Source organism: Copadichromis virginalis, linkage group LG13 (genome assembly GCF_057382275.1).
Source record: "Copadichromis virginalis isolate Kocher_CV1m ecotype Utaka linkage group LG13, C_Virginalis_male_GT1.1, whole genome shotgun sequence".
In the NCBI taxonomy this organism is placed as follows: Eukaryota; Metazoa; Chordata; class Actinopteri; order Cichliformes; family Cichlidae; genus Copadichromis; species Copadichromis virginalis.
In genome coordinates this window covers 28,724,412-28,744,598 of record NC_140630.1, presented here as the reverse complement: position 1 = coordinate 28,744,598, position 20,187 = coordinate 28,724,412, and the positions used below count along the sequence as shown (strand labels likewise).

General features: G+C 41.1%; 1 protein-coding gene across 2 annotated transcripts in view; it reads right to left on the bottom strand.

Annotated features, from left to right (window-relative positions):
- Positions 1 to 1,977: 1,977 nt before the first annotated feature.
- Positions 1,978 to 20,187, bottom strand: part of stk32c (serine/threonine kinase 32C) — a 103,384-nt gene continuing 85,174 nt past the window's right edge. The window contains exons 5-13 of one of the 2 annotated variants that reach the window (XM_085478380.1): positions 19,521 to 19,558; positions 18,568 to 18,657; positions 18,053 to 18,156; positions 17,807 to 17,923; positions 11,625 to 11,750; positions 11,214 to 11,342; positions 7,581 to 7,648; positions 3,826 to 3,880; positions 3,590 to 3,712 (exon numbers count right to left, since the gene is read on the bottom strand). In XM_085478380.1, the coding sequence (XP_085334506.1) occupies positions 3,665 to 3,712; positions 3,826 to 3,880; positions 7,581 to 7,648; positions 11,214 to 11,342; positions 11,625 to 11,750; positions 17,807 to 17,923; positions 18,053 to 18,156; positions 18,568 to 18,657; positions 19,521 to 19,558 (775 nt within the window). In that variant the 3' untranslated portion in view covers positions 3,590 to 3,664. Of the gene's footprint in view, positions 3,713 to 3,825; positions 3,881 to 7,580; positions 7,649 to 11,213; positions 11,343 to 11,624; positions 11,751 to 17,806; positions 17,924 to 18,052; positions 18,157 to 18,567; positions 18,658 to 19,520; positions 19,559 to 20,187 lie in introns of both variants that reach the window. The other variant, XM_085478379.1, reaches the window with a different exon arrangement.

Below are 20,187 nucleotides of genomic sequence, written 5' to 3'. Positions count from 1 at the left end.
ACTTGGAAGATAACATTTCATGTCTCTTTAAGAAAGCTTCTTAATCTAATCATAATGTAGTGTTTTAAAGAAACAGCTTACTTTTGGGAAACACACCTATTTGCTTTCCCTTTGGGAACAAGGTCAAAGCATCTGTCACGTTTGAGCGTCAACTGTACAGCTAGAGCTGGGGAACTGTTAGCCTAGCTTAACAGTGGAAGTTACATCATTTTATCAACTTCCTACTTGTCTGAGTTTTATTGGAGGTTTAAAAATTCAACAAGCGCTTAATAATAGATCCATTTTATTAAAAAAAAAAAAAAACTTTATCAAGCAGTCAGCCTGCGTTTTGAAAGTATCAGCTATTAGGTTAGCTTAAAATTAGCTATGGTGACTACACAGCAGCCATTTTGACATAAAATGCTAAATAAACATAGGTCAACTTATCACATTAATTAAAGCTTTTCAAAGTTAAAATAACAGAATGTTCATTAATGTCATTTGTAGAACATGTTTACCTGGTATTTCATATTAAAAAGGCTGGTGTGAAGAAGCTGTAATCACAAGTCTCCGTATCCTAGCGTCGAATGTTAGCAAGCTAGCTAAGAGCTAACATGTCATAAGCCAAATATGATACTCTCTTTTGTCTCTTTTGATAGAGGTTAATGCTATGTTCACATCATATCAGAGTTACTGTGAACACTGTAAATATTTTTCAACCCTGCATGTGCGAAACTGCATGTGAGTAAAACGACTCAGCTCCTAGAAAAAATATTCATTGTGAGCTAGGCTAACACATCGATCTGTCATATGAGACTAATAGTGAAGAAGCCCACACCTGAATTAATAAGCTATGTATTATTACAGTAGACTATACGGAGCTCTGTGTGCTTTATATTTCATGTTAGATTGATATTCAAGTTTCCATTTGAAACATGTCAACTGGTAACACTTTACTATCAAGTGACATTACTTGAATAAAATGTATCAGAGTTTGGCTTTTTTTCATAATTATGTTAGAACAATCTGTTACTAGGCAACTCTCACATTATAACACTGAAAGAACATTAACACAGAATTTATCAAGTTCTTATTTGTAGCTTTAAAAACAGAAAGACGTTACAAAGCTAGAGCTGCCCTGCCAGCAAAATCCCAACTCTTGCCTGTCACATGACCATCAGCCCGAAATCAAACCATTGGTGGTTCAGCAGCCCAGTTAGTGGTGTAGCTACATGTTGAACGTTTTATCCATCCTTTAAGGACCACTCATTCACTACATCTAGCTGTTTAACCAGCAGAGCACATTAACACTACATTAATATTTATATAAGAATTAATCACACAAGACAAATGTTAACTTCTAAGCTTTTACAGGTTTTGGTAAGGTGTTTTGCCCTGTGGCTACTCTTTATGTTAAGCTAGGCTAATCACTACCTGACTCTAGCTCTTTATTTAAAACAAAGACATGAGTATCGATCTTCCCCGGAAAGCCACTGGGCCTAAATTAATCCCCCTGTTGGCCACAAGAACAAATTTTTTTTAAAATACAAAAGCTTCAGTCATCAAGTTGGTTAATAGCTGGGCATTAACTGTTTCTGTTGGCTGTTTAGGCAAAAGTAAATAAAGAGTGAAGCAAATATTGTAGCTAATACTGTTTTACCTGTTCATGTGATATTTCACTCATGTCCTCTAATTACACTGTGGAGGCTAGACCATTCGTTGACCGAGCAGAGTGGGAGTGCAGAGATGCACTTAGGCCAACACTGTTCTGTCTGCACCTCACAATTAACATTACAGCAGGCAATGGCACAAAATTAACTGAGTGCAACATTAAATTGTGGCTCCAACCCCCAAAGGTCAGTCAAAGCTGCCGGGGTAAACAGCTTTACTGGTGGAAATGCTGCATCAAGACAGCAAACAGGTGTATTTCCCAAGATGCATTACCTGAAATAGACAGTTTGCACATCATCACGTTATGATTGTATAAATTACGATGTCTTCACTTGCAGAAATAACTGACTTTATGTTATCAGAGGGATAAAGAGACATACATTCACACACTCAAAGTTCCTTAGAAATGGTTGCAAATGGTAGAAAAGCTTTGGCATATATTGCCTACAAGTTGTGCCTGCACACTTGGAAAGAAGAGCGGGATGAAGTGGTGTGAAGCTTCACACAGCTCTTCCTTAAGTTTACACGTCGAGTTAGCAGTCCCACATAAAACTGTGGTCAGTTTAATTACCTACACTGTATGCTATTTACACGGTTTTTCAATTTGTTAGGCCTTCAGGTTTTTAAGGTGGTCTTTTGCTACATATTCTCAGACTGAGATTAACGGCGCCACCCTAAAATGTACCACTCTCACTACGACAATCAAAGAGTAGCTCATCTGTGCAGTTTGATGTACCGACAGGGCACAGCTACCCCAAACCAACCTCTACAGGGAGATGATCTTTATCCTAAACTAAGCACTTAACAAGATGATGAAGTCTAGTAAAGCAAACAGAGCTTTCTTATAGATGTGTAAAGGATGCCATTGTTGGCAGTGAGCTGAGTTTCAGAACCCTCTTTGGGTCAGAGCTTGGTGCAGGGCTAAAATACTAAATCTTCGTAAGCATTTTGGACACAGTGACAAGCACAACTTTTCATTCTGATTGCTGGACTGATTTTAACTTCAGTACCTTCTCCTCCTAAAAAGGCCTGAAGGGGAAAAAAGAAAAAACAGCTAGCTGGTTAAGACTTAAAAGAGGAAAATCTGCCCTATAACGCATCCATGGCTACGGTGTGATTAACAAATACCGATCATCATCGACAGGCACAACTTTAAACAGGTTTACAACATGAAACCAGTCACACTGTCTTTGCTGACTGCAGACAGCCATCAACACTTACTGGAAATGTATCACAGGAAGGTGTTGCAACAAGAGGAAGGCGCTCCAGGAGGAAAAAAATGTTCCAAATTAGGGCACACATCACATGAAAGGGGGGGAAGAGTGAACTGAAGACACAGGCAATAAAATAAACCGAGTGCCTTCGTGTGATGAATAATTCAGTCGTCCCCCATCGGATCTGGAACAGGGATAATAAAGGGAGGCACCTCCACCAAAACCACTAACCTTATTCAAAAAGCCGTAGACTGCTATTGCTCGGGATGTCATCATGCTCGTGTGGCTCTCTGCTTATGGAACGACACCTCCTAGTAAGTGATACCTTATTATTTTGTCATGCTATACTGTAACATTGCATAGAAGTTGGAGCTTACTCTAGGGCGGTAGGTACAATAGGCAGGGACTCTCTGGGATTCCGCTTCATTCATGCCTTACCAAAAAGATGCTATGGGGGGCGGGGGGTGTAAATGAGGGGAACCGTTATGGGAGCTGCTGCTGTGCGCCAAGTTGCCCCGCTGTCATTTTTCTCCGCTGTAGGCTACGACATGAGAGAGAGGTGAGAAGGTATCTGTTGGCATGGCACAAACACCGCAGCCGCCAGAGAGAGCTGCCATCGTCACTGTGAGGCGATGTGGCGCTAGCAGCTGCCGGGGGAGGAACACACTGAGCCGCACATGCTCAGTTTGGAGGCAGACTCGGGAGCCTGCTCGGGATCAGCTTCCGGTCCTGGTTCTGGCTCGTTCGCGTCCTCATCGGCGGCTCCGCTTTCTGCCTCTCCGTCCCCGTCGCCGCTAGCGTCATAATTCCCGGCCTCTGACTGACCCTCCTCCTGACGCTTTTTCAACCTGAGGAACACAGTGACTCATGAATATGTGTGCATGTTTGCCAGGTGCACTTCTTTTCGTTCTTCTCCTTCCCTTCACTCTCCAATCGCCTGCTACAGGTGGCTGCCTCTAACCTGGACGTCTCTTCCTGTTCTAAGGTAGTTCTTCCTCGCCGCAGTCACCAAGTACCTGCTCAGAGGGGATACATCTTATAGTTTGAGTCTGTCTTTAATATTATTATCTCACTACACAAACCCATTCAAGATAAACTAACTGTGAACTGGCTCTATATAAATAAAACTAAATCACCACATTTATGATGGCAGCCGAGATATGCCCCCATGTTGTGTAATTAAATTATTTTTCCAAACTTTTGAGCTATAAAATCCTCAGAAAAATAGTCAAGAGGCCTTTAGACTTTACTATATAATGCACATCACTGCACATAATTCTAGACATTATGCCCTCTATTATAAATAGAAGTAACATGCCATTAATCAGACCAATAGGATATAATAAGACATTTGCCACAGAGGAGGACTGCAGTAACATTGCAGCGGCAGGACCTGGTCAATAATAAATGAGGCAATAATTTAGAGCAGCACTGAACCAATGTTGCTCACTTTACATACAAAGATACATTCTATGATAAATGGACTCTAAAGTAGTCATTTATGTTGTGCAGTGTGTATTCTGCAGATGTAAAGAAAACATTAGATGCATTAAATTTAGCTACACTCTTAAAAAGCCTCCTGTCATGTCTGATTTACATAACCGAGCCATTTCATTACAGAAGCTTGGCTGTCGTAAAGGTCTGGAGTAATATGTAATGCTTTTCTTCCTATACCAGTAACTCTACACTGCATGCTCTTGGAGGATTAAATTAGCATTTGCTGTACCTGTTCACATATGGTGGCCCTTAACTTGTTCCCACTGCAATCTTACGAGCATTTCCAGTGCCAGCCCCACATTCACCAAAGCAGTCGTGGTATAAGGTGACAGTTTTTTTTAAACTCATCATTATGACTGCAAACCTTTGAAGTGCAGATTTATTTTTATAGATCTGACTATCATCATGAATTGTTATTGTGCCGCCTTAGTTTTGAAAGTGCGTGTGGACACGTAGGGGGGAAAATACACTGATATCGCTGCAGCAACGTCTGACAGCAGGAGAAACTGGAGCAGTCAAAACAATCAGACGGGTCTTAAACAAACCTCCAGATTAGTCAAACAATCAGTATGCACAGTCAGAAATGTTTGATTGTGTGCTGTATCTGCAACGTAACAAACACAACAGAGGGGAAAAAGGTGGAAAAAATAAATGAAGTCGCCCATACAGAAAAGAAATGTAGTAAATATTTATGTATAATGTGACTCATACAAGGTACATTCCTTATACTATCGTATGAAAGTGGCATCCTCAGCATTTTGATCATACAAGACATTACACTTGATCCATATTGTTGTTGTTATTGATATATTTGGGAGGTTTTTATGGGTTTTAATATCGAGCTAATTGTTTACCTATCAATCTAACCTTATTTTCTTCCTTGTTTGCTTATGGACAGCTCTCTTAAGATCCTGCCAAAGCATTTTAGTTGGTTTGAGGTCTGGGCCATAGTAACACCTTGATTCCTTTCTTTTTTAGCCATTCTGTTGTAAATTTGATGATGCACTTAGCACCGTTGTCATGTTGCATGACCCAGTTTCTGCCACGCTTTAGCTGACACGATGGTCTCATTTGACTCTAGAATACTTTGTTTTACAGAGCAGATCATGGACTGTGAGGTATCCAGGTCCCATGGTTGCAAAAAAACTCCAAAAACCAAACTCAAATCAACACCCCTCCACCTCCGTGCTTGGCCGTTATTATAAGGAGTTTGAGCTGATGAGCTGGTTTGGGTTAGGCCAAACATGGCACTATCCATTACAGCCAAACATCTCCATTTTAGTCTTCTATGTTTAAAAGACATGATTACAGAAGTGTTGTAGTGTGTTCAGATGTAACTTTCCAAAGCAAACCTCTGCATCCAGTGAAATGAAGCTTTTTCCTGGCAACCCTTTTTAACAAACCATCCCTGCTCCCTCGTTTTCTAATCGTACTGTCATGAAATGTAACATTTAACACTCTAACTGTTGCCTGTACAGTCTGAGATGCAGGTGTTTTGCAGTTTCGCTGAGCATTGCATGGAAGACTCCTTGAACGATTGCGGCATTGTCACATACGTGAATGCTCCACACCTAAAGACAGGCGTCCATACTTGCTGATGCCTAATTAATCAAGTGCAGCAGCTACTTATACTCTTAATTCCTATGGAAGCAGTAAGGGTGTACAGTGGTCCCTCGCTATAACGCGGTTAATCTTCCGCGGCCTCGCTCTTTTGTACATTTTTTTTGGTGCAATTTTGCATGCTTTTTTTTTTTTAAACAGCACATTGTGTTCTGCGTCCTGATTGGCTGTAGACCATTGTCAATCAATCTCGTGCCGTATCTCCTGTACAGTACAGAATGCGTTCAGCCTGTCAAATACATAAATCTTCTGTTGCTAGCAGTGTGACTGTGAAGTGCTGTACTGTAAGTTTTCTCCCCAACAAACGCAACAATGCCGACGAAACGCTTTGCACCGTCAGAGTCACCTGCGGTAGCACCCAAAAGGTCAAGGAAGATGCTAACCATTGCACAAAAAGTTGGACTTGTGGACATGTTAAAGGAAGGTAGAAGTTACCGTCTGAGTTACCCGTCTGAGAAAAGTGTATAAAGTGTGTAGTGAGTGAAAAAAATAAAGCTTTCACCTATCACAGTTTTTTTTTTTTAAACTTAACTCCAGCGATAAACGAGGGAACAATGTACTGAGCTTTTTATAGGACTGCAAAGAGTCCTTTGGAACTTTTTTCACACGACTGTTTATTTTCACAAGTCAGACATTGTGTAAGACTCTACTTTTTGTCCGTTTCTTACATGAATCTTATGAAATGAGCATGCAAAAACATCTGCATGGGGAAAAATGTAAAAGGAGACACTTTCATGATTAAACAGTAAAGGCGTTTAAGTTTGATATAATATCTACAAGCACAGGCTGTGAGAAATTTGTATTTTTTTGCATTCCCCCCCAGATGTTTCTCAGCACCAGTAGCACCTTGAAAAACAAGAACCTTAACATATTTGAAACTATGTATTATTACAGGACTGAATGCTAGCATACTGGTTAATGCCGACACTTTACAGCAGGAAGACAGCACCTGCTTTGGTCCTCCTGATCAACTGAGCCTCTTATATGTTCTCCCTGTGCCTGCATTGGTTCCTGATTGGCATGATTGTGACATAACTGTTAAGCTGACTGTTGATTCTAGCAAGGGAAACAAGGACAAGGACGAAGATGCTTTGTTACCTTAAACTGCTATATCATTTTAAAGTCTCAATTTGTCTTTTGTGCATGGATTTTATGCAATTTAATAAAAGAAACAGTAAAATGTGCCAACCTCTTGTCTCAGGGGTTTATGGGCAAAATATCTAGTTTTAACTGTAATTAAAGTGTCACTAATTTAGCTAAATTACTGCCGTTGGTTTTCTAAATATATGATTGCTGCCCCCCAAAAATAAGAGGTTGCGAGATAGCTTTAAGATCAAAGACAAATGAACCCCTATGTTGCCTCACAATCTAAGAAAAGAAACATGAAAGAAGATTAAATTTAGCTCCAGCTGAGGATATCAATCCGATTGTTTAAAGGGCAAACAAGGCAAGTGGCAGGAATGTTTCTGTCCTTTGCATTCGTTCTAAAAGGATGACACTAATGGTAGCTAATTTCATTCTGGCTGCGTTGAATAAAAAAAAGAAACCTCTGCTTTTAGCCCGTGTTATAGACGGTCTGCTGCTCTTCTGTTCTCTTACTTCTCTCGGTTGAAGATCATGAACTCTTGCTGCACCACTTCAAGGCACTCCTGTAGATAGTCGTTCTCCTGCAGGCAGATGACAGACAAAGCACACTCATCGTCACCTTACACATCGACCTCATCATCATCAGCATCATCAAGAACCGCAGATTAAAAAAAACACAAAACAAAACTTGACGTCAACTTCAATCTGTCAAGTGCGTGACCTCCCAGGGATATTCATCCTTCCCCCTCGTTGCTCTTTTAAACAAGTCATGAATTGTTTGTGAGCTCTCCTCAAATTGGATGTTTGGCCCAAGACGAAAATAGAAGCTCATATTTCCAAAAGCACTTGGGGCCATGACAACGGCACCGAAGGCTTCATAATTTAATAATCTCAGTAATAACGCAGTATGAGTACACGCAAGCGGGCACACACGCATGTATGTGCTCCACACACAGCGCCTCACAACCCTATTGTTAGAGGTGCACGCTCTTTGCACATGTTCATCAGCCCTGATAACACGTGACACACGCACACGCGCTGATGTCATGAGGAGCGTCTGATGGGTGCAGGCTGCTTTTCATAAATACAGAGAGGACGTCTCCCGTCTGTGGTAAATAATGTCTCAATCAAACATAACACCAAGGCAAAGAAACAGAGACTGCACTGCTGCAGTTACACTGATCCTGCTCACAGCACACACAAATCAGACAGCAGACCTCATCACGCATTAAGGCAAAATGAGGAGGACATTTATATCTTGCATTGCTATTCATCTGCTACCTCAAAATCCTTTTGTTTTGCTGTAGTTGTTCGAACTGAAATTCAAATTGTTAACATTTAAACTGCAATAATTTTTCTTTTTTGGGGATTATTCATTTCATCCTTTAACAGAACAGCCTATTAATTCAATTTTAACTGTACAGTGGAAAATCACAACAACAGCTCTTTATATTGTAAAGTGAGAAATAGAGAGAGAGCTCTAAGGCTACGTTCACGCTGCAGGTCTTAATGCTCAATTCTGATTTTTTGTCTGGTTGTTCACACGACAAATAAAATGTCGCTCTAGTGTGAACGGTTCACGGCCCGCATGCGCAAAAGAAGACATGCAACGCACTCTGTTTACGGAAGTAAAAATGGCAGCTACAGAGATTAATTAGAGAAAGAAGGACACTGAGAAAAAAAGAGAGCACGTGCTTTAACAATGGCCGCCATGCTTTCTCGTTTGTCTTCTCCAGAGCTGATAATCGGCGTCCGTCTTATGTCAGTGACTTAAAAGACGGATTTAATGCGACATGAACATTCACACAGCAGTCGCTTTCTAAGACATCAGATATGTCTCGGATTAAACCACACATGAAAGTGACCCAGGTCATGCTATGACAGTTTGAAAATATCGGATTTGTGCTGTTCAAACTGTCATAGCATGATCGGATATGGGTCGCATAGGGTCAAAAAAGGTGCATTTGATGCGCTTTCGCCTGCAGTGTGAGCGTAGCCGAACAATCAAGTTAGTACTTGGTGACAGTGGAAAGAAAAAAATCTGTTTTAACAGGAAGAACGGGCTCAGGTAGGGGGACGCAAACTGCCGAGACCGGTGGGGGTTGAGACTCCAAGGATTGACAGCAAGTATTCAACGATATAGAAACTGTACTGTATTGCCTCTGTGAGCATGATTACACAGGTGTCTCGCTTTATCCTTCTACTGTATCACAGAGCTAAGAGCACAGGTAATTCACTACAGCTGAGGAAAAAAAATGCCAGCTGGCTCACTGCCAATCTAAAAATATACAGTGTTGACAGGATGTGACAGAGCGGAGACAAAGGTAAGCCTGAGCTGCATTGTTATCCTGGAATGGCCCGGGCTCTTTATAAAAACTGTACCAATGAGTAATGCAGTGGGTAAAAATAATTTACACGACTCTTCTGGTGTTCCCTTCATAATCTTTCGCTTTTAGCAATGACAGTTAAGTCTGTCTGTAAGTATCTGGGCAATCAAACACATTTTGTAATTTTGTTCAGTGAAGTTAAGACTTTCACCTTTAATTAAAGGGTTATGAAAAAAAAAAGCTTTGGATTAGTTGTTTAGGAATTGCAAGAATTCATATTTAGAGGCTCAAAAGTAAGCAGGTTATTGATGAGATGTTTCGTGCTCGGTTCTCTCATTATTTCATGAGCTGAAGCAGATGAAAGATACGGAGCTGATTCCAAGTGTTGGACTTGGAAGCTACTTGGTAGTTTTTCACTGAAACTCTCTGTAAAAATGGATTGACATAGAAATGAAGGAGCCCATCATCAGGCTGAAAAAAACAAAATGAGCCTATCAGAGAAGGACCGAGCAAAAACTTCTCAAGGAGGCAGGCATTTAACTTTCATAGGCTACAACTGAGAGATGCTTTCATGAATGGAAAAACACGCGACTTATCACAATATGCAAAACCACCATTTACACTTGACAAGAAGGCCATGGGTGACGTCCATGGTTCTAGGCTTCATCCAAGTACTAAAAACAATCTTTGTATTTTCAATCTCTAAAAATAGAGACTGTGTATTCAAATGACTGTAATTCCTAAACAGTTAATGCGATGCTTTTGTTAAACCCCTTTGATCTTAAGTTGAAAGTCTGCACAATCATACAAGGACTGGGATTCAAAGTCTACTGCAGTGCTGCACAAAGGCTACATTATAGAAGATGTGTAATTGTCCAAAAGTTAACAAAAACCTAACTGTACAAAGCAAAAACCACACTAATCTGCTGGAGGTAAGGCTACAAAGATCAAAATAACAGGTAAACAGCAAATCATATCGGTGCCTACGAGAAAATAACTCTTTTGAAGATGAAAAAACGAAAATGATCCCTTTGTATGATCAAAGAGAAGAGGCCTTTTAACAGATGCAGTGACAATTCCACCTTCATACTCGTGACTCCAAAATCCTCCTCCTTAACAGAACATAGTGCTTTTAATGCAGAGGTTATATAACTACTAAGAGGACTTCATCTCTGGTTACTAAATATGAAAGAAGATGGAGATCATTTTGCCTTTCTGAGGACTGGGATCCTTTTTATTATTTTTATTGACTTTTATTTGGTTACAGTGTTTACCAGTTCTCCGGTTTTCACTATTCTTTAGATCAGGGAACTTTTGAGAGATACTGACCACTGCAGACTGGGAACACGTGAGCTGTGGTTTTGGAGATGCTCTGACCCAGTTGTCTAGCCATCATAATGTGGCTCTTGTCAAACTTAATTAAATCCTCGCACTTGTCCATTTTTCCTGCTTCTAACATCAACTTTGAGGACAAAATGTTCACTTGCTCCCTAATATGTCCCAGCTGCCAACAGGTGCCATGATGAACAGATAATCAGTGTTATCATGTCACAGGTTGTTATGCCTGATCATGTATATTCTAAGCATTAAAATCAAATCAAAACTCCCAGCAGCTACCAACACACTGCTTTAAAAAGTTTCTTTAGTGGTAGCGCTCACGACTCACTAAGAAGCAAATTAATTGCAAACTAATGGTTTAGTTTGTGCCTTCTATGCATAAAAGTCAAAGCTGTTGGTATCAGAGGTATCACACTAAGTGTTGCTTCATGAGATAAAAGAACGGACGCAGCAGCTCTGTGCAGAGCACCGTGTCACTTACAGACTGTGAATCCTTGCTGTTGTCTCGTGATCGGTTCTTTGCCAGCCTCTTTTTCTTCTTGTGAAGAGGACGTGACTCCAGGATCATCTCCTCCAGCTCGAAGGTGGGGTCGCAGTGCAGGCGACCTTTCTGTGTGAGCGAGATGCACGCGAGATAATTAGAAACAAACACAGGAGCAGCATCCATCGTAAATGGACCACAGAGTGCACGCGCTCTGAGCATCAACAGGGAACAGCACACATGAATGCACTGACATGCAAGCAGGAATATAAGGTGAGTGCACCGCAAAGACGCTGCATGCCAGCGTGCATTATTTAGTTGCCAAAAATGCTCATTATGATCAGCAAGCATGAAGGAGTGCTTCAGTCTGTGTGTGAGAGAGAGCGAGGTATGTGATGGCTTTACACTAACATTGGGAACAAATCCAGCCTCCATTTTCTTCTCATACACAGCGTCCCAGTTGACGTCAGAGAGGTAGGGAGCGGTCTGCATGTCAGACAGGCTGGAGAAACGATGCTCTGGGTTCACTGTCAGTAGCTGGAAAGAAAAGACGCACACACACTTCATCAACATCACTTTCTGAGTAGCAACATCACCTTCGCACCTTCTCTCCTCGCTCACAGCCAGGCTGATCTCCACGGGAGGTGAAATAAAACCCTTACATGAGTTGTTTTTTCCCTCCTTTCCTTTTTACCACCTGCCATCCCTTTTCATCTGCTATATCTTACTAATATGCTTGTATGTGTTGAACTCAATGATATGTTAAACCCGCAGGACTGTGAACCTTACATTGTTTTGGTAGAGGTGCTGCCTTGTGTGAACGCAAGAGTTAAAAAAAAGACTATAAATAAAGATTATTAGCTTTAATAAAAATGATCAAACCCAAGAGGCTGGAAGTCTTGCATTAATAAAAGGAACAGATAAAATGGATCATCTCTTCAAAGGGAAGAGAAAATGGGAGCGGATGTGAGGGTGAGCTTGAGCAACCATTCTCAATGTGACGAGCAGTTCATCTCACTTATCATTGGAGACCTATATTCGTTTTTTTTCTCTGCTTGTGACTTTAATAATATAAAGCAAAATTATTCACAGGGCACAAAAAACAAGACAAAAAACAAGACAAAAAACAAGACAAAACAACTTTGCACTTTAACCAGTCCAGTTTCAGAACATTGTATTTGCACCACAACAGACCAGTACAGACATCAACCAAAGTGTGAGTGCTTTGTCTAAACCAGGGGTTTCCAAGTCCAGGACTCGAGGTGTCCTGCAGGTTTTAGACGTGATCCAGCACAGCTGATTTAAATGGCTAAATTACCTCCTCAACATGTCTTGAAGTTCTCCAGAGGTTTGGTTATGAACTAGTCATTTGATTCAGGTGTGTTGACCCAGGGTGAGATCTAAAACCTGCAGGACACCTGATCTTGAGGCCTGGAGTTGGACACCCCTGGTCTAAATCCTTATGAAAACTCCTGATGGAGATTGGATTTTTGATGCTTTCCATGGAAGATTTGGAAAATCGTTTAAGAGATATAGGATGTGATTTTTGGTCACTATTCTAAAGCCGGAAACTAGTAACTGTTTTTCAGTTACAACAGCACGAAAGCTAAAATATTTTTTTTTAATAAACACGTATTCCCATTGAGTGTCCCAGTAAACGATAGCGTGCCAGCCTGCACACTACCAGGACCCTGTATCGGTTTCATTTTTGTGCCCCAACTATCTTAAACGTCTGCTGTCAAAACCTTTTGATCATGCATGTTTATCTAGCTAATAGCAATCGTTTGGCTTTCTGAGATGCAGATACAGAAACCATGAAATCTGCTTTTTTGGTTTTGCGTTTTATCACTATACATTCTTATAATCTGTCTGTGTAGGTTTTCAGATCATGGTAGTGTGAGAGTCAAATGCAGCTTCATTTCTTTTTGAAGAGCCCTCACCTCAAGTGGTTAAGACTATTCCTACAATCTTTCTTTCATTTATAAAAGTCTTTCATTTATAAAACGTCTGGTACTGACTCTTGGCTGGTGTCATTTTTTAGATTGGATGGTTGAAGCCTGAAGAAACACAATAAAGAGATATTGGCAATTTAACAGTTTATTCTTTTAACAAACAGGGGCTTGGATGGCTGGTCTCCAGCCTGGTCACACACTGCTATGTGATGACATCCTATTCTTCATTTGTCACAAATCAGCCAATGTGGTTGTGTTAGTCACTCTGGCACAAGCAGCACATCCAAACTGATCCCAGTGGGGTTGAGGTCAGGACTGCAGGCAGGTCATTCCATCCTAGTCAATGATAAGCCTCGATCTGCGGAGAGTGTCGTCATCTTGGAGGATAGAGTTCGGTCCCAGACTGTGGAGATATGGGATTGCCACTGGCTGCAGAATCTCATCTTGGAGACATCTCTGCATTGAGATTGTCTATAATAATGACAAGTCGCATTTTTCCAGTGAGGGAGACGCCACCCACACCGCCACCGCACTGTCTCCACACTGTTACCTTATTGGTGCAGCAATCAACACTGCAACATTTTGACCGTACAACCCAACAGGTGTGGGAAAACTCCCGACTCATCGATGAACAGGACCAATCAGGCCCCTGACTGTCAGCACCTGGGGTACCAGGAGCTCTAAAGAAGAGCCAACAGCAGAAAAAGCTGTTTGGCACTAGCAAGAGAAGGTTTGGCAAGTTTTTCATGGGCGCAACCCACATACTCAACTCTGCTGCTCAATCTACAAATGTGGTATTATTTATGGGGAAACAAACAAATTGACCAAAACATAATTTTTCTTCCTTCTCTGTAGAAAACTAATAATTATGTTGCCACTACATTTGAACAGGAGGACGAATGCACCTTTACTAATAAATCCACCAACAGGAGGAATTGTTAATCAAATCTGACTCCAATCAGGTTGAATCAGAATTGTTGCACTGATCAGAACAGATGGACACCACACATGAATGGAGTCGCACAGTCCAGGGAGAAAAGAAGAGCTGGTGCTGATACAGTTGTGTTTTTAAATGGAATGCCATGTGCTTCATTTTTCACCTCGGGGGTAAAACGCTGGAGATGACAATGGGATGTGGTTTTTGTTGTTGTGTTAGCTCGCTTCCTGCGCTTTATTTTCTTCTTCTTTTGGTCACAGGCTGATTCAGTTTTCTCCTGCAGGGCCAGTTAGCTCAGTCTCGGTGGAGTCCAGACACGGTAATCGATCAGCAGCAGAGCGGAAGAGACCGTCGCTCCGTCCAGAACACTCAGTCATTCAGACGCAGAGCACATGCACGCACTCCTGCTCTGCACTTACACTCTGCCAAAGAGTATCCTCCTGAACAAGCCACAGTTTTCCTTCCCCACTCAAAAATCTTGTCTTCAAATAACTACAGAAATATCACCAGAGGGGAGGAGAGGACTAGTTTCCAGAACAGTTTTGCTTGCTTAGATGACAGCACGCTGATGCAAAGCAGAATAAGGTGGGTTTTTATTGCAAGGAAAGTTTGGAGCAGAATTATTAGCAGACTGTGACAGCACTGAGCAGCTCCTTCAGTGGGAGACTGCGGCACCCACGGTGTGGGACGGAGAGATTTCGCAGGTCTTTCCTCCCCACTGCTGTCAGACTCCATAATAAAGACTTTAACTGATCAAGCACACACATCCACACATATGCAATAATACTAAGTGCAATAATCCTTTCTGTCATCGTTGTATTTTTACTCAGTTGTATATAGTATTTGTATTCTATTTTTATCTTATTGTATATTTATTTTATTTTATTCTACTGTATATAGTATTTTATTTTATTCTATTCTGTACAGTTGTGTACTGTATTTATTCTTATTGTATTCTAATTTTTGCCTCATAACTTTTGCACTGTCCACTTCCTGCTGTGACAAAACAAATTTCCCACGTGTGGGACTAATAAAGGTTATCTTATCTTATCTTATTAACATTTGATCCAGAGCGAGTTATCTCATCCAACTGGCACACTTTCGCTTTTAAGAAAACATTTTCAGTCTCAATATTAGACTAAAACACTCGTTATGATAAGTTAGCACACAAAGATACACATGCACTGTTTCGTCTCTCACCCACACGCTCAGTTTCTGTGCTTTCATCCCATCTGTCATTTTCTTTCTCCATCCCTTCTTTGCCCTCGGGGTCTCGGATCATCCCCCCTCCCCACAGCACTCACGCACACACAGAATACCTGCACCATCAGTTCCACTGGCTCCGCTGACTTTTTTTTACCTCTACATCCTGCTCCTCTTTCTTAGGAAGACCATCTGCACTCAGGCAACATGGGTCAGAGTTAATCTGCCTTCACTTAATTAAAAACTGTAACTTTAGTTTCCTGGGACTGGCATTCACATTCCTAACCTTTCCATTTATCAGTTAGCTCATATACATTTTATTAAAATGTCCAAACCGAATGTTTATAGCTTCTCTCCTAAACCTTGGACGAAAGCGATGCATACTGACATAGTGAAAGAGATGTTGGCACAAACACCAGCTGGTAAAGAAGACGTGAACCTGATTAAAGACAAGCCATAAAATTAAGATTACAAGTTTTTGCCAGCAAGGCAAAGGCCTGAGCCAACTAAAAACACTGCTCTTTGCTAATAATGAGAGATAATGGACTGCTTGCTGAGAGCGATCAGTGAGCTTTGTCGTTCTGAGCGTCAGAATAGAGCTCATCGCTAAGCCTGTTCATACATATTTGACAATTTGGATATTTGTTTACTGGGTAGATATTTGCTTTTCAGTTTTAGCAATTGGATATTTATTTTATTGTAAATGTAGAAATTATGCATCTCAGCTTGTCCATCTCACACCCCTCTCACTCACGGCGCTGTCCCTATCCGGTTGTTCAGTCTGACGTCACTAGCCGTGTCTGGGCCTAAACTCCGCTGCAGGTCCATATATCAAACGATCACTGTGGCATTACTGAGAGTTGAAAAACTGTCTAAAGTCTTTCATCTTTAATAAAATGATCAGCGTTCTGCTCTACCAGGTGTAACAATTGAGTTTAACATCCAGGCATCCATGAAAACGGAATTTATGACATTTAACGGAGTTAGAAGTTAGCAGGGAGTTAGCTCGCTAGCTTCTATCTAAATACAATATAGCATGTCCTGACTGCGGGGTTTTGGAAACAAATTAAAACGTACAGCTCTGCTATCACTTCCAACATAAATGAAGACAGAAAACTAAACAGCAGTGACGTTTGTAGGGTTACTGAAGTTGGGCTAGCTGGTATATAATGATGTGCTACGTGACCGCTAGCGACACAGCTATGTTAGCATAATATAAACAAGCTAACTTTTTTCCACTCGATAAAAGTTAACGTGAGTGTTCTCGGTGGTCAGGAACAAATGTAATCGCATGGCAGGATGCTGTAAAAGGACCAAACTTCAGCCAGGAGAACAACTGAGATAATCCATCCACAATACGAGGTTAGTCATTCATATACTGCTGCATGGGCTGGGCTGTAGTTACATCCTAAGGTTTTAAAAACTGAGCTTAAATAAATGATTAGTGGTAATAAAAGCCGAGGGAGGTCAGCAGTGATCACTGACTGTTTTAGGAGCTTTTTGAGATCAAATAGAAGAAAATACAAAACATTAAACATGTTAACAACACAAAAGCCATATTAAACGCAGACTACTTTAGACCCGGAAGTAGGATTCGTCACGTCATCACTGAACAACCGGATTCAGTTCACCTCACTGGTTGCTAACTTGGCAACTTTGTATCTAAATTTGGTTACTTTTTATACTCCTTCTTTAAACTAAAAAGGCAGAGGGAAATAAATCTGTAGACAGTATCTGTCTCCGAGCTGTGCACACTGGGTGACAGAGTAATAGAAGAAAGAAAGGTGCTTTCTGTGAAGAGGGTCATATTACATCACGGATAAGCAGTTGTTCCTATGATACCTTTTTCAAATTTTCTTGCACTAGCTGCATAGTAGGATGGTGCTGTGTGTTACAGTTACACTGTGGAAAACAACAGTTAGAGATTGAAATACAACCAAACGTTAGCGCGACCGTGTGCAACGAACATGCGAACTCGCTGCTTTTGAAATGGTTGCTTCAAAGACGAATCAGCGACCACTAGCAGTGAGCTCGCCGTCTTCAAGGCGACAACAATAACATGGACTCAGTCAAGTTACATACAATCCTTTTGTGATAATACAGAATTAGCAGTGATAAATCGATGTTACTGACTATGTATATAGAAATTCACATTAACTAATTTGATTTTCAGAGTCCAGACAGATCCTTGCAGATCTAGTAGTTGCTGCTGGACGGAAATTTAACTGAAAGATGACAGACGTTCAGCTTGAGTCCCTTATTCCAGCGGTCCCCAAACCCTATTTCAAAGAAATATTTACGCGTCACCATAGCGACCAGAGACCATTAAGGGGCAGAGAGGAGGGCGTTACTCTCAATGTTGTTGGCACATTATAGGAGGACGTGTTACAAAATAACACAAATTTTTTGGACATCAAACTGGTCCGTGGTGCAAAAAAGGATGGGGACCGCTGACTGAAGTGTAAGTGTAAGTTAATAATGCCCCATCGTCCTCCACTCACCTTCCTCAATAGTGAAACCAGATCCTTGGGCCAGGTTGGGCTGTACTGGACACTGACGGTACTGAAGAGCTGAATCAGCGATTCCACCGAGTTACTGGCGTGGATGTCATACGGCCTCTAGCAGAGAGACAAGGTGACAAAAGGAGGAAAAGCAGCAAGTTGAGGAAGAGAAAGACGAGCGAATGAATGGAGGCGAGCTCGTTCTTGCAGCCCGATAACATAAAAACTGCAATTTCAATGTCTCACCCATCCGCGCAGCACTTCGAAGACCGTCACCCCTAGTGACCACCAGTCTACTTCAAAGGCGTAGCCCGTCCCTCCACTCACAAAAGACTGGAAGATCTCTGGGGCTGAAAGCACAGCAGAGAGACACTGAAGAAAAAGCTTGTATAATGACAGCCTGTGCATGGAGCATTCCTTTGCAAAAATGTCATAAGAAAAGCACATTTTTCCTCGGCAATCGCATTATACAATAGTGGAACATTTGCCTCCCATTTTCACAAATCAACAGGATGTTTAATTTCTTTGATATCATTCACACACGCCTGTTTAGTGATAATGAGAGCGTAAAAATGTATTCAGAAATTGAAGGAACAGCGTCTGGCACCTTCTAGCAAATAGTTCTAGGAGCTTTAACTAACCGAGACAGTTAAATGGTACAACTGAGCATTTAAAATTACAAAGAAAAGAATAACTTAATTACGCTAGGCCCCCTTTTCTTGTAGCTTTCTTTTTCATGCACAGTATAAATGTTTAGTTACCCATGTAGGGCTTGGTTCCAGCTAAGGCCGTGGCTCGCTCTCCGTCTTTTATTATTGTTGCTATGTTGAAGTCCGTCAGGTGAGCGTGACCTGAGGAAACACGAAAATCCATCAACATTTTCTAAATAAACATCTGCGCTCACATCAAAAGGAAACATTTTCACATGTGACAAGAGAAGGAAACAAATGAGGACACAACGTTCCCTTTCAGTAAGCTGGAATGTGATATGCAAGGACAAAGTGTCCTCATTATTTTGTGTGTCAGTCCGATGTCCCCGACTCCTCTGGCCTTCTTGGGGTCGTTTCTGGGGTGTCGTACTCGTCGCAGCGGATTGGGAACGTCACTGCCGTCTCTAAGGGTTATTTATTGTACAATTTCTGTTTTCCCCTGATGATCAAGCACTTTTCAGAATCCCTCCGTCAGCTTAAGCTGATAGAAGGATTTTGAGAAACACAAATGCACGACAGACATATTTATTGTATAGCTAGGAGAAGTACAAAACACAGACGCACACACACAGGGAGGTACAGACAGCATTAGAATCACATGCAGTCGAAAAAAGAAACACAGCTTAAAGTCATCCAATGTGATAAGATAGTTAGGCTTTAAAGCTGCTGAATCCACTCCATCGATACGACACAGTCCTAACATTGCAGCTTTTAAATGACATGGAAATAGGAGGACCTGAGGAAACTGAATGTGTGCATATAGCAGGAATACATATAGTATAATCAGAATAAAACTCATTAAGAGCCATATGACAAAACTATAACAGGTATCTGACAATAAATAAATAAATAAACAATGCACAAAGAATACTGTGATATGCCCTTCAGACAGGTCTGTGGTCTAAATGTGCTCTTATACAACTACGATACATACTGAAGGCCTAAAAGTCCTGTTTTGTTTTACATCCTGTCTTATAAACAGAGCAAACTGTTCACACCCTTACCTTGTTCATCCAATAGGATATTGTCTGGCTTGACATCTCTAAAAAAGACAAAGAATACGTACACATTAAAACATGTTGATGCAAATATCAGTAGAGGATATTACTTGCATTTTAATAGCACATCACTGAGTTTCTGCTGTGTACAGGTAAACTGACCTACAGCTTTCTAAACCCCTATGGATAACATCACATAGACCTTCGGAGCATGTGGGTTATCGATGCCGCCTTTAAGCGTCTCCATTTGGATTTCTGTGGAAATGAAATGGAACCACTAGAGATTGGAAACATCTCCGCATGTGGCTCTGGGGCTGCAGATTTGAGACCTCTGATCTAAGCTATCCAATGGCACCGCAGCTTCAATTTAAACAGCCTCTTATTTATTCCTGGCTGATACAAAGATGCTGATGTGATCATAGTTGCAATCATCAAGCAAGTCTGAAGTTATCTAATGATTCTGTGAGCAGTTCAGGAAGTTTGAAAGATTTCCTACTATAAATGTTGGAAGGAATTAATCAGGGATAAATTAGCTGGAAAAACTCCATGATATAAGCTTGGCATGCGTCTCTTGCACAACTTGAGAATTTGAAAACAGCCTCACTCATACATCTCTCTTAAAAAAGAGAGTCTATTTCATTGTGGCCCTGGTGGTAGCTATTCTAGTTTAAAA